The sequence below is a fragment of the Simochromis diagramma genome, unplaced genomic scaffold (assembly GCF_900408965.1).
Source record: "Simochromis diagramma unplaced genomic scaffold, fSimDia1.1 OVJJ01000317.1, whole genome shotgun sequence".
Taxonomy (NCBI): domain Eukaryota; kingdom Metazoa; phylum Chordata; class Actinopteri; order Cichliformes; family Cichlidae; genus Simochromis; species Simochromis diagramma.
Window position 1 is genome coordinate 85144 of NW_024386994.1, and position 15373 is coordinate 100516.

At 41.9% G+C, this 15373-nt stretch overlaps 1 protein-coding gene across 7 annotated transcripts in view; it reads right to left on the reverse strand.

The window, feature by feature from the left end:
• Positions 1–15373, reverse strand: part of sorcs2 (sortilin-related VPS10 domain containing receptor 2) — a 365070-nt gene that overhangs the window by 81455 nt on the left and 268242 nt on the right. For all 7 annotated transcript variants that reach the window (XM_040040720.1, XM_040040719.1, XM_040040723.1 and 4 more), the window contains exon 5: positions 13093–13166. In XM_040040720.1, the coding sequence (XP_039896654.1) occupies positions 13093–13166 (74 nt within the window). The remainder of the gene's footprint in view (positions 1–13092; positions 13167–15373) is intronic.

Consider the following 15373-nt stretch of genomic DNA (forward strand, 5'->3'; position numbering starts at 1 on the left):
TATATTTCTTATTAAAAACATTATTAAAAGTATTCTAAAAATTATTTGGTCGTACTAAATGCAAATGACACTTCAAAATTTTGCCAATGGTACGTTATTGTTTGTGCAATACATAAAACTTAACTTGATTGAATGGAATAAAGTGGTCATTAATAGCCAATTCAAAATCAAGTCTATTATCCAGAAAGTCTTTTCTGTTTAACAAAAACAGCTGCCAACACATGTGGTTCATCTACAAAACCAAGTTTGCTTCTGGGCTCAGTCCAGTTACTGCTAGTCAGATGTCTATGGAATGGGTTATACACCCATCGTACAAATATAAGAGGTCACCACAATTTAAACAGTGAATGATGAAAAGCAACTGCAGAGACAAGAAGAAGAGAACTCATTATCCATCTGTTAGCCTGATATCAGAAAGAATGTTCAGCTTGTTAACCCTTTAAGACCTACCATAGAACCAAGTCCACCAGAGCTTATATTATATTTTTACATGCTGTGGAGCCATTTTTGGGAGCATTTCAAGTTGCTATACATCAATACAACCATTATAGCCCAGATTTTAATAATATGTATTCATTAAGTGCATAGTAATTACATAAATTGCAAAAAAGTGCAATAAACTACAAAAAAATTGAAAATCGTTTCTGCTTTTTTAACATATATTTGTAGTTAGAGAAATTTAAGTGGCTTATCCCTCAAAACTGTAAATGCAAAAAAGTTGCACAAAATAGTTTCCCACCACAGGAAATTTATTTTGAGTGTCTTCATAGTTTTATTTTTGAAATACACCAATTTTTATACACTGCAGGAAAAACGAAAATAAATATTATACTGCAAATTTGCAAAAAAGCAGCATATGCATCAAAATAAACTATTTCCAGCAGTGCAATATGAGTCCTAAGCATCCCAGAAACGACACAGAAAGTCATAAAGTCAAAGATAACTTTTAAAAAGACCAGTATAGGCCCTGAGGCCCTGATGGTAAAAAAGACTACATTTCCGCAAAAATGACGTCACTTCCGGTTTCGGGCAGGTAATGGTGGAAATGCAAAAGTTCGCGCTGACGTCTATTCCAACGTAGGAAGTGTTATGAACAGCTGATCGGATCGGCAAAGCGTGTTTCTGGAATATTATGTTTTTGTTCCTGCAAGCGCTTTTTATGCAGTTTTTGCAAAGCTTTATGTGGAAGGAAACCGTGACCTAGGACAAGCTGATGGCATAAGATGTAAGTACAACTCCTCCGGTTTCATATGCAAAAAAATTTTTGCGCTAGCTTACATGGTTGCAGTGCTACCGGGATTTAAAAATAGTTACGCAAAACAGAGCGTGCCCGCTCCGATCGGCTCTAAAGGGTTAAGGGGCATATGAAGGAATGACTGGCAGCAGAGACTATGATGAAATGTCAGTGATGTATAGTGATTTATACCAATGACAGTTAAACTTTTTTAATAGAGCGACTGAAGTGACCACAGCTTAGAGTAGGGGGTCCATTTCAGCTTATCACAGCGGTAAAGAGAATATAGGAGAACTACTTATCTAAGCCTTAGAATGGGACTAGGGACCAGCTATCAGCTACAAAACAGCACGTCCATATTTACCTTCAGTATGGTATTGTGTCCACTTTAACAGATTTCTTTTTAAAGACTGGCTTTTACCCTGGACAGCAGAGTATCCAAGAAAGGAGGGACAGAGCGCAATAACATGGAATAACATGTCCAGAAGCAGAATCAAACCTGGATCTCTGGAGTAGCCTTTCAGCATATAGTTCACCTGTTTAATCCACTCTAATAGATTTCCATTGGCATGTACCTCAATGTAATTTATTTTGCGTTGACACCAATGCACAGCAATGCCGAAATACTCCTTTTGCCAGGTTTTAGGATGTTCCTCCTCTTGTTAGTCTCCAATCAGGCTTTAAGCAAACACTGGGCATTTGAAATGTCCTTATCAATAGCTAAATCTTTGTCTACCTGACATTTGCAGTTTTCTTTTTTTTTTTTTTTTTTAAACTTTCTGTATTTATTTTTACTGTATATATACTTTAAGGTTCTGGACCTGATCAAGAGTCTTGCTGCTTGTTCCCATCTATTAGAAAACCCATGAGCAAACGTCCCATGTCCTCCTTGACCTATCTTGGAAACTTGCATGTTTCTTTGGATAGAAGTGTCAGCTCCAAGCATGCAATGTGAATTCAGACTGAAGGTGAATTTGCACTTTGAGAAATGTTACCCCTCGGCCATCTAGTGAATGATTTCAATGGACTGAATGGCTTTAATGGAATCTTCTACCACTGCCGTGCAGATGACACCCAGTGATACTTTTCTGTCAAGCCCAAAACCTTGACAGCCTCTTGACATTGTTGTACCCAAACTGTGGAACAGCCTTCCTCAGACTATTAAAACAGCAGATTCTGTTATTTGTTTTAAAACAACTGCTGAAAACTCATTTTTTATAGGTTAGTGTTTCCTTAATCTTTTCACCTTCATTTTTTGGCCATAGTTTGCAACCATGCAATATGATGGCACTTGGCGAGGGGTATTAAGTCAAGCGGTCAGCAATTTTTGCCAGTTTAATCTGCTCTTATATTGTATGGTTAAATGGTCGCTCTGTTTTCCAGGTGTTTCTGAGTAAATATTGGATGGGTAGCCAATATTTAAAGGTTAAGATTTTGGAGCCATTTTTCATGGTTTCCAAAATATGAATTTTGAAAACAAGTCCATAACTTTTAATCTTGTGCCACTATTAAGTCAAAACCAAATGTTATTCACAGAAAAACAAAAAAAACGTTTAATCCACAAGTTACAGTAAGAATTACATAATATAGCTCTCATTGCAGGGGTCTAAAACCCAGAGCCAACTCTTACTTGAGTATGCAACTTAAGTCTAAAAAAGGAAGCACTTAGGGTGTTTCTCTTCCTATATGGCACCCCTTCCACAATCTCTCAATTTTTACATTGCAGAGAGGATGATTTGTGAGTTAGCACTGGTGGTATAGTTGCTTGGGCGTGTGAACCAGCTCATTTAATATTTGCAAAGAGAGGAAACACACTAACAGGAACTCCTTCAGAAATGCCTTTCTGACCTTTAAAAGATGGGAAAGAGGGACTCAATAGTATTTGAATGCTGCACATTTGAACTTATAATTTTACAATAATGCCTATTTTACATGAATGAGTAACATGAAGCTAAATTCAGATGGGAGAAAATGGTAAAAGAAAACAGATGAATAGAAGAATGAAAAAGGAGATAAAATATGAAGACTAGAGTTAGGAGGAGACATACTGGAAGATATATGATCGTGAAAGCTGTGAAATATTACATGTGACAATAAGAGCCATTTACTTCCTTCTGCTTTCTGTTTCTCTCTGGGATGAGATGACAGCCTTATTATAAAACACTCAGTAGTAATTTCCCACAACTTTGACCCCTGTGCATTACAACCAACGTGAGCATTGAAAGGATAGGAAACACCTGACCTCGAAAAGATTCCTATCCAAGCAGGTTTTTCAGGTTTGCTTCTGAGCAAAGTTTCTTTTTTTTTTTTTTAAAGTATATTGCCTCACATCAGCTCTACCAATCTATTGAAGGTTGTTTACCTTGGTTAACTTTAATAGATTAATGATTGTTAAGATAGGAATCCACAGTTTTCATGCAAAATGCAATGCATAGTTGTACTTGGGATGTAAATTACCCCTCTCGTCTAAGTTGTTGCATTTGCTAAAAAGTTTGTTTTATCCCTGGTGGGAGTCATTTTCACATATTTATTAACTCTTAAAAGAAAAATCTGCTGCTCTTAGTAAATGAAACAGGATGCCTCCTTCCTGCCATCTGGAGATTTATGTATAAAAGAAGATGGTGCTTTGCAGGAAAACCGAAAAATCTACCATCACAGCAACCTCTCTCTCTCTACCTCTTGGTGTGTTTGCTTGTTGCTCTGTGTATATGTGTCTGCTTACTCCACGTTACCTTAGGGGGGCAGGATCCTACTGGGATCTCAGCCCTCGCCCTGATGTGCCTCAAGCAATCAAGCACCTGTGAATCAGCTGGCAATCAGCTGACTGCTATTTAAACTGGGACCTGACCTTCAGTCTCTGTCTGAGTGTTGTCCAACTGTCGTAGTGATTGCCTTGCCCATCTGTAAGTCTCCTTTATTATTGTTAGCACAAAGATTTCAAATGTTAGCTGTGGTTACCTGTGGAGAGTGTTTTGCATGGCTGAGAGAAGAGATTCTGTCCTGGGAACACTGGAGATCAGATGCTGGATTTTGTAAATACAAGACTTTTCAACTAAGAACTGCTGAAAGACTTTATAAATAGCACAACTCTCCTGCACTGTAAATAAAGCCACTGCTTTTGATGTTATGTCATTGATTTCATAATAAATATTAAAGCTGGTCAAATAATACCAGTGAAAGCCATTTAAAACTATTTATATTGTTCTATGAGAGAGAGCGAGAGAGCGAGAGAAACACACACACACACCTGGTCTTGCCCCCCTCCCCCCCCTCCCCTCTCTCCACCACTTGGCAATGGCCAAATTTTTTTTTTTTTATGTTTGTGTAATGTTAATCCACCAATGTTGTTGGTTGCTCAAGCTCTTAAATGAAATTATATTATTAATGTTAGAATATAATTTTGTTGTTTTTCATTCATATTTTGTTTTATTTTCATCAAATTTAATGTTTTACAATATAAAACAGAAGAAAATTTTAAAGCATATTAATTTTCTTTGATTAAGTTGGCAAATTACTGAAAATTTTCTGAACAGAACATTTTGTGCTTGAATGCTTGATTAATTTCTGATAAATCCAGTCTACCAGCTCAAATGTGGGTATAAAATGTGAATTCAGTTTGAAATTCCTCCTCATTTTAAAATGGGAACATGCAGAGAGCTCTTTGAAAAGGGAATAGTCTACATTGAAGCACTTTGTGATGCTGTGATGGTCTTTGAGACAAATAGAGCAAGACTTCAAGTGTTCTCACAGTGTGGTCAAGTGTGCTTTGGAGTCTGGCCCTTACAGAATGCACCAAGGAAGAGGAAGAAATGAAAGCTGACTGAAGCAGATCTCAGGCACCTTAAGACTTTAAGTAGTATAGACAGAAGGAGGACCACTGCTGCTTCAGGCAGCAAAAGAGGTAAATGTTTTTAGATCATATTCTAAGAAAGTCTCCAGACTGACCATAAGCAAATGACTGAATGAACAAGGCTGAAGGGAAACTTAACTTCTAAGAAGCCATTATCTGTGCAATGTGACAAATTGCACAGATTGCAAACGTCCACAAAAACTTTGATGCTAGCATAATATAATGAACAAAAAATTCTAGCAAATCACCTTGGTTCATCAAGATGTAGACTGAAATGGATTGCTCATGGGTTTATATACCAACAAGAGAATGACCCAAAACATATTTCAAAACTGTGCACAAACTATGTGAAAAAGGAATCTAGAGAACTAGAACTGTTGGACTGGCCAAGTCTAAGTCCAAACTTGAAAAATATTAAGCAGATTTGAGATTTGGTGGAATCGAAGACAGGTTGGAAAAAAGTTCCATTGGGAAACTTTGTGGGACGAACCAAAAACTATTTGTTTTTGACAGATTTTTAAAATATGTATTTTCCTGTTTTTATGACAGGTGGTTATCTATCCATCCAGCACATAACAGCAGGGTGCAAGATGCTAGCAGGCAGGGCATACATGGAACGCCATAACCAAGTGATTTGCATAGTATACAGGAACACCTGTGCCAGGTATGGCAAGGATGTTCCAAAGTCAAAATGGGATTTGCATTCTCAACGACCAAGGTAAGTTTCTGTGGAACTTCCAGATACAGACGGACAAACCGGACATGGTAGTGGTGGACAAGCAGAGGAAGACAGTCATAGTGATAGATGTAGCGATACCGAATGACAGCAACATCAAGAAGAAGGAACACGAGAAGTTGGAGAAGTACTAAGGGCTCAGAGAAGAGCTCGAGAAGATGTGGAGGGCAAAGGTAACAGTGGTCCCAGTGGTAAACGGGACCCCAAGCTGGGCAAGTGGCTCCAGCAGATCCAGGAACAACTGAGATCTCTGTCTAGAAGAGCAAAGTCCTACACTGTAAAAAAAATCCTAATATAAAAGTATTTTACTGTGTATTTTACAGTTTTGTTCTGTTCTTCTAGAATGTCATTAAATTTACATAAATGGACTGTGATTTCACATTTCAAATGTAAATTAACGTAAAATCACTGTAATGTAATAAAACATAATTTTCTTGTTGTCTAAATGTATCTGTCTGTACATATATGCATATTTAGATTGTTAAAATACATTCACAAATGTATCATGATTTCACAAATATTTGTCTGTTATTTGAAAGATTGAACTGTTAAATTCAAATGTAATGCCATGGAAAAATATATAAAATCATCATTGATCACAATATTTTTCTACAGAATACAGAGTAAGTATGTATCTGTCAAGGTAAACAGGATAAGGTTCATCACAATCACCATCTTATGTTGGCATATTAAAATTATACATAAACTGATGTGGATGTCATTTCTTCTTCAACTGAAGGGCAAAATATAAAATTAAGGGAACAATTGTAATAATTCATATACTTAATGTTTTCTAATCTTTGCATTCTTTTTTAGATAGTTCCATTTGGGGTCTAGTATTTGACTTCTGTGGAGAAGCTGTAGCCCATTAGAGTTAATTAGTGAGTTTTAAAAATGTTAGTAAGTGTAATTTTTTACGAAGCCCCATCTTCTCATTTTTATACTAATGTAACCCCCAATTCTGCGCTTAATGAGTATTACTACTTTCAAAGAGACCTTTCTATTCTGGCGCCATAGGTTCTTATTGGATTGTGTATAATTTAAAACCTGAAATGAATGACATTCTCATGGACTCAAACAAAGGACATGTCTTTGTGCTTGTCCTGTTAGGTCACTCTGTAGCATTTGATACTGTTGTTCACAATATTTTTCAACATAAATTTAGATTAAACTGTTAATCTCTGTTAAAATTGTTAAAGAAAATACATTCCAATGGTTTAAATTGTATGTACCTGATAGATTTTGTTCATGTAAGCTGATAGTCTTCTCCACAAAGTTTGTCATGGAGTTCCACAGGGTTCTGTGCTTGGATCCATACTTTTTTATATTATACATGCGTCCCTTAGAGAATATTATCAGAAAACACTGCATACATTTTTATTGCTACGTAGATAATACTCAGTATGATTCATTTGCGAAGCCAGATGACACAAGTCATATACTTTGGCTAGTGGCATATTTTAAAGATATAAGGATGACCCATAATTTCCTTCCAATATTCAGACAAAACTGAGGTTATTATATGTTTAATTGCATTCTGAATCTGGTTGGCATTACCATACCAGGATAAGTCATATATAATGTCATAATGTGCATATTAAACAATTATGTAGAACTTGTTTCTTTCTTCTGCACGATATCTCTGTCTTATATATGCATTCATTATTTTTATGCTGGACTATTGTTTTTTATCATTATCAGGTCATTCTTAAAGTTCACTAAGCCCCCAGTTAATCCAAAATGCTGTTGCCAGAGTACTGACAGGGATGATAAAGCGAGTTCATTCTTGTCCAATATTAGCTTCTCTTCAGCGGCACCCAGTTAAATCCTTCAAATAGAGCCTTCAACTTTCAGCAGGCCTCCTTCCTGTGGAACCAGCTTCTAGTTTGTTTTCATGAGACATACAGCCTCTCTACTTTTAAGAAAACTTTCCTTTTTGATAAAGCTAACAGTTAAGGCTAGACATATGACCTGTTATGTAGCTATAGGATCAAAGTCCTAAGAGACTGTCATGGTCCCCGCACCTTGCCAGCTGACAGCAGTCAGGCGCTTTGTTTTGTTTTTTCTCCTCTCTCGCCTCTGCTCTCCCTTTCTCTCTCGTCCTCTTCGACTCTCTTTCTCCTGCCGGGGCGGAGCTCAGTATGGGCTCCTGCTCCTGGCCCACGCACCTGGAGATGATCAGCACACCTGCCGCTGATTATGAGAATTATGAGTCCTACTTAAGATGGCGAGTCTGCTCTACTCGTCGCTGGATCGTTGAGCCATCAGCGTCAGTCGTCCTGCACTCTGCAAAGTTTGTTCGTCAGTACGTCTGAACCAGGAGACTAACTGTTTCTCTTTCTGTGTATAGATTTCCCCTGGACCTGTTTTCCTTGTGCACGGTGACTGAGCGTGAGCAAGAGTGATAGAGGAAAGAAGAGGAGCTGTGTGTGGTTGCGAGGGCTGTATGGAAATCTCCCCTCCCTGGACTCCTGCCCCTTTCACTCCCGGACCCTGGAACCCCGGCCCCTTTTCCCCAGACACCGATGTGTGTGTGTATATATATATATTTCACCATGGAGAACACTGTAAATAAATTCACTTTTGATTTGAAGAAACTTGTGGTCTGCGCCTGAGTCCGCTCCACTAATCGTGACAGAGACTTGATGCGATGAACTAAGCAGTTCTTCACCATTCAGCTCTCACTCTCCCCACATATTTATATACCAGTGGAGCCATATAACTACTTTTTAACTTTTTTTGATAGATAGCCGGGATTCCCTGAGCCCTGGCTCTGCCAGAGGTTGTCCTTTCTACAACTGCAAACTTGTCTAGGGGTTGCTTGATTGTTGAAGTTTTCTCCAGAATAATGTAGGCTTCTTACCTTACAATGTGACTGTTATTGTGATTTGGTACTAAATTGAACTTAAGTGAACTTGAATTGCTACCTAATCGTGGTGGAGGGGTTTGTGTGTCCCAGGGATCCCAGGGGCTATGTTGTCTGGGGGCTTTTGCCCCCTGGTAGGGTCTCCCATGGCAAATTGGTCCTGGGTGAGGGACCAGACAAAGAGCAATTCAGAAGACCCTTATGAAAAAGATATCGAGGGAACAGTTTACCCTGCCCGGGATAGGGTTACCGGGGCCCCGCCCTGGAGCCAGGCCCGGGGAGGGTGCCCGAGGGCGAGCGTCTGGTGGCCGGGCCTTAGTCCATGGGGCCCGGCCGGGCACAGCCCGAAGAGGAGACATGGGCCCATCCTCCCGCAGGCCCACCACCCGCAGGAGGCGCCATAGGGGTTGGGTGCATTGTGTGCCGGGTGGCGGCCAGGAGCGGAGGCCCTGGCGGACTGACCCCCGGCTGCCAAGACTGGCAATAGGGACATGGAATGTCACCTCTCTGGTGGGGAAGGAGCCTGAGTTAGTGCGTGAGGTTGAGAGGTTCAGAAGATATAGATAGCTAGATATAGTTGGGCTCACCTCTACGCATGGCTTGGGCTCTGGAACCAGTCTCCTGGAGAGGGGCTGGACTCTGTCTCAGTCTGGAGTTACCCCTGGTGAGAGGCAGCGGGCTGGGGTGGGTATTCTAATATGCCCTCGGCTTGCTGCCGGTACGTTGGGGTTTTTCCCGGTGGACGAGAGGGTTTGTTCCCTGCGCCTTAGGGTCGGGGAACGGGTCCTGACTGTCATCTGCGCTTATGCGCCGAGTGGCAGTTCGGAGTACCCAGCCTTCTTAGAGTCCCTGGGGGGGGGGGGTGCTGGAAGGTGCTCCACCTGGAGACTCTGTTGTCCTGCTGGGAGACTTCAATGCTCACTTGGGTAACGACAGCAAGACCTGGAGGGGCGTGATTGGGAGGAACGGCCTCCCTCTTCTGAACCCGAGCGGTGCTTTGTTATTGGACTTCTGTGCTAATCACAGTTTGGCCATAACGAACACCCTGTTCGAACATAAGAGTGTCCATAAGTGCACGTGGCACCAGGACGCTCTAGGCCGTAGGTCGATGATCGATTTTGTAATCGTATCACCAGACCTGCGGTCATATGTTCTGGACACTCGGGTAAAGAGAGGGGCTGAGCTGTCAACTGATCACCACCTGGTGGTGAGTTGGATCAGGTGGCGGGGGAGGACGCTGGACAGACCTGGTGCACCTAAACGCGTAGTGAGGGTGTGCTGGGAACGTCTAGCAGAGGCCCCAGTCCGCGAGATCTTCAACGCACACCTCCGGCAGAGCTTCAACAGCATTCCGAGGGAGACTGGGGACATTGAGTCCGAATGGACCATGTTCAGTGTCTCCATTGCCGAAGCTGCTGCATTGAGCTGTGGCCGCAAGGTGGTTGGTGCCTGCCGTGGTGGTAATCCCCGAACCAAATGGTGGACACCAGAGGTGAAGGGAGCCACCAGGCTGAAGAAGGAGTCCTATCAGGCTTGGTTAGCCTGTGGGACTCCAGAGGAAGCCGACAGGTATCGACAGGCCAAGTGGAATGCGGCTCGGGCAGTGGCTGAAGCAAAAACTCGGGTGTGGGAGGAGTTCGGAGAGGCCATGGAAAAAGACTTTCGGACTGCCTCGAAGAGATTCTGGCAAACCGTCAGGCGTCTCAGGAGGGGAAAGCGGTGCTCTACCTGCACTGTGTATAGTGCTGGCGGAGCGCTGCTGACGTCGACTGAGAAAATTGTCAGGCGGTGAAAGGAATACTTTGAGGACCTCCTTAATCCCACTGACACGTCTTCCGAGGAGGAAGCAGAGTCTGGGGATGAGGGGAATGACCCGCCAATTTCCGGGGGCGAGGTCACTGAGGCAGTTAAACAACTCCTTGGTGGCAGAGCCCCTGGTGTTGATGAGGTCCGCCCCGAGTTCCTGAAGGCTCTGGACGTTGTAGGGCTGTCCTGGTTGACACGCCTCTGCAATGTTGCGTGGAGATCAGGGGCAGTACCTGTGGACTAGCAGACCGGGGTGGTGGTCCCCATCTTTAAGAAGGGGGACCGGAGGGTGTGTTCCAACTACAGGGGGATCACACTCCTCAGCCTCCCTGGGAAAGTCTATGCCAGGGTGCTGGAAAGGAGAGTTCGTCCGCTAGTCGAACCTCGGATACAGGAGGAACAATGCGGTTTTCGTCCTGGTCGTGGAACACTGGACCAGCTCTTTATCCTCTCGAGGATACTTGAGGGTGCATGGGAGTTTGCCCAACCAGTCTACATGTGTTTTGTGGACTTGGAGAAGGCATTCGACCGTGTCCCTCGGGGTGTCCTGTGGGAGGTGTTGCGGGAATATGGGGTGTCTGGCCCATTGCTACGGGCCATTTGATCCCTATACAACCGTTGCAAGAGCTTGGTTCGCATTGCCGGCAATAAGTCGGACTCGTTCCCGGTGGGTGATGGGCTCCGCCAGGGCTGCCCTTTGTCTCCGGTTCTGTTCATAATTTTTATGGACAGGATTTCTAGGCGCAGCCAAGTGGCGGAGGGCTTTCGCTTTGGTGGCCTCAGAATCTCATCTCTGATTTTTGCGGATGATGTGGTTCTGTTGGCTTCATCGGGTGAGGGCCTCCAGCTCGCACTGGAACGGTTCGCAGCCGAGTGTGAAGCAGCGGGAATGAGGATCAGCACCTCCAAATCTGAGGCCATGGTTCTCAGCCGGAAAAGGGTGGGGTGCCCACTCCGGGTCGGGGATGAGTTCCTGCCCCAAGTGGAGGAGTTCAAGTATCTCGGGGTCTTGCTCGCGAGTGATGGGAGAAGGGAGCCGGAGATCGACAGACGGATTGGGGCTGCAGCTGCAGTAATGCGGACGCTGCACCGGTCCGTCGTGGTGAAGAGGGAGCTGAGTGTAAAAGCGAAGCTCTCAATTTACCGGTCGATCTACGTCCCTACCCTCACCTATGGCCACGAGCTGTGGGTAGTGACCGAAAGAACGAGATCGCGGATACAAGCAGCAGAAATGAGCTTCCTCCGAAGGGTGGCTGGCCTCTCCCTTAGAGATAGGGTGAGAAGTTCGGCCATCCGGGAGGGGCTCAGAGTAGAGCAGCTGCTGCTCCACATCGAAAGGAGCCAGCTGAGGTGGTTCAGGCATCTGACAAGGATGCCCCCTGGGCGCCTCCTGGGTGAGGTGTTCCAGGCATGTCCCACTGGGAGGAGGCCCCGGGGCAGACCCAGGACACGCTGGAGAGATTATATCTCTCGGCTGGCCTGGGAACGCCTTGGTATTCCCCCGGATAAGCTGGAGGAGGTGGCTGGGGAGAGGGAGGTCTGGGCCTCTTTGCTTAGGCTGCTGCCCCCACGACCCGGCCTCGGATAAAGCGGATGAAGATGGATGGATGGATGGATGGATGAACTGAAATAACCTTAAGCAGTTCAAATTTTCTTTTCGTCTGTGTTTATTATAGCCTTCAACACCCATCTCAAAGTAAATTCAAAATAAAGTCCTTGTATTTTCATTCCTCTCTTCCTTAACTTATTGGGATCCTTGCAAAACACTGACATATGTTCAAGAACCAGTATTAATCATCTTTGCATAAAGAAACAGAAAATGTTCTGTTTGGTTGCAACCTTAATTCTCACAGTTTCTAAAACTATATATCAGTGAAGTAGTTATCAGAGGCCTGTAGAGCAAACCTAGAGACTGAGTCAGGCAAGTGTGGTACTGTCAGGTTTATCCTTTGGTTTTCAGGGTAAACACAAAGGTTATCTTCTTAATGGGTACACCGCCATGGTAAGATATGCTGCAGGCCTAATGTGCTCTGGTGCATGTTATCCTTTAGAAAAGACACGAACATGTACAAAACCACAACATAATTACCAATCAGTTCTTTCCAACAAAATCCCTAGAACTTCAGTATTTAGGTAGTAGAAAGGACTGTAGTTCTAGACATAGTATTTGTCTTTATCTGACAAGCATCAATAAGAAATGGAGATTCTTAGGGAACAACGGCATTCCCTTCTTTTTAAATCACACATTCTTATGTACCAACTTGCAGATGTATCATCTGTTTAACATCTTTCAATATTTTTAATATAGTCTCTTCATTTGTAAATTATACTGCTTTGCTGCAGGTAGACTAGTCCGTGTCTATGATTAATCAAATTGCACAGTTTTATGTGACCAGACTCATAAAAAGAAGAATCTGGGTTGACTGATCCACCTTCAGTTACTGATGTTGCTGTTGTTTGGATAAGTCGACTCGAAATAAGAAAAAGATATCCTGGGTATCATGAACTTGCTTAGTAATGCTGGCCCCAGCTGTGATACAAACACAGCTGCATTCTTGGCATCTTATCCATCAAATGTTATAAAATTAAGTTAGACTGACCAGAAAACTCTGTCCTTTGTCACCCTCTCCTGCAGTAATGTCCACTTGCGGCCCAGATCTGCTGAAGCAAAGAGCTGGACAAAAAAACAAAAAACCCCACACAATTAGACAGAAAAAAGCACAATTTCCATGTAGCATAACGTATCTCCAGATTATTGCCAGCTGTTTATTTTACAATGGAGGTCACTATAGAAAATTATTCATCCAATCAAGATACTACATTTCATACATTAAAACTGAGCTCACATATTAATCATAACAGGTTTGGCAGCCGTGTGTGTCAGCGTGACAAGGTGTGTGCATTGAGTGTGTATTAGCTGACACACACACACACACACACACACAAACAACACTTGCACCTTCTCATTCTGCTCAGCTCCTGCCTATCTCACTCATGGTCATCGGAAAATAAATGTAATCAGTGACGACAAGCTAATCCTAAAGCACATTCTTTTGTCGCTGTGAAAAAGAGAAATGAAGGTTGACCTTGATGTAAATATGTGTCTGCCCTCACAAACCGTAATTTGAAAATGCTGCTCTGCATCCTCACATCATTCTCCAGCTAAATGATTTTTTTTGTTCTGTTTGAATGGATTCCTCGTTTCCATCTGCAGCCTGCCCATATGGAACAGATTAAAACCTAATTGAATTTCTTGCTTAATTATGTGTAAATTATTAAAGTGGAGGAGGAGTTGAGCCAATTCAAGCTTATTAACTATTCAAACTTATGTCTCACCTACTTAAATATCTTGAGCTTCATTTCCATTTTGGTTTTCAGGGTCTTTTTTATTTAAGCCCAAACGTCACTTTTTACATTGGGTTTTAATTACTTAATTAAATGTACAGCACTTTGTGTCAGCTGTGGTTGTTTTAAAGTGCTTTATAAATAAAGTTGATGATGATGATGATGATGTTAATTCAGTCGGTGCAAAAAATAAGGACTTTGATGAATACGAGTAGTTGTTTGGTGGTTTGTGCAACAAAACAAAATGAAATTACATTTTGTTGATCTTGACAGATTGTTAAAGTGTTAATTTATTAGTTTTTAAAAAGGTATTATCCAAAAAAATGAATTCATAATATACAGATAAGTACAAAGACTGTGGCAGATAAACTAAACTAAACCATACTGATAACATATGAAAACAAACTGCCCTTTAATTCAATATTTTTAGTGTATGATTGGTGAATTACCCAGGTGTGGTGGTAGACAACAACGTGAAATATAGCTGTGCTGTCTCCAAAAGTACCTGGATGATTACCTGGATGAATACCTTACCTGTATGATTGAGCATGCATCAAGACATAGCTGTGCTGTTTCCACATAGGCGACTACAGTCAGCTAACATAATAACATAAAATAAAATACTTTGCTCTCTACGACAAAAATATCGCTATCTGCACTTTGGGCTTCCGACCTTTGTATATCACTGCCAGATCAGATATACTACCTTTGCACTACCTTTGTGTTATCACCATAAATGACTGGAACGTGGTGAAGATCATTTGTTGCTGCTGTTTCACACCAGTGGTGCTGTTAAGATTAGCTTTGCTCAGAATTGGCCATTCCACATGTGTCCCCAAGTGATACATCTTTAAATTCCTTTGCTCTGCTTTGATCCCCTAACTGAAGCTACTGCTATAAAACAGTCAAATGCAGTGAGATGAACATCTCTCATTGCTTATTAATAAATCTGTTGATTGAGTGTTTCTAACCTACATGAGAAAGCAGCATTTTTGACCAACACTATTTTCATCTTGCAGGTTCTCTACAGTGCTGCAGGCTTGAATGTCTTATCCACTGAATCATCTCATCTCTCGGCAAAAAGACATAAGTAATTCATTGGACAGCAATACGATGCCCTGGCTTTCGTGTTGGCTCAGACTGGAGTGACATGTTACAACTATGAAAGCAATTAACTTAAGCAGGATTAAAAACAACAGTGTGTGACATAAAAAGACATGCAGCTGAATTATTATGTGCTCTACAAGTGTGCATTGACGGTCATTAACCAGCACCTCAGGATCCTCCATCATAGTTTAATTGTTTCTGTCTACTGTTAGTGCTTTTAATGATAGTGAAACTAAAAAAATATATAATGAAAAGGTTTTACATAAAATCGATATTAATCTATATTAATTGCACATGAAGTGAAATGTTTGTCTTTATATGCCTGTTTTGTTTTAATTTGGGTGATTATGGGTTTTGCTGTTCAAAATTAAAAAGTATTTGAGATAATGGATTATCTCGACTTAATATTTCCTTCTAAATTTGAGTAAA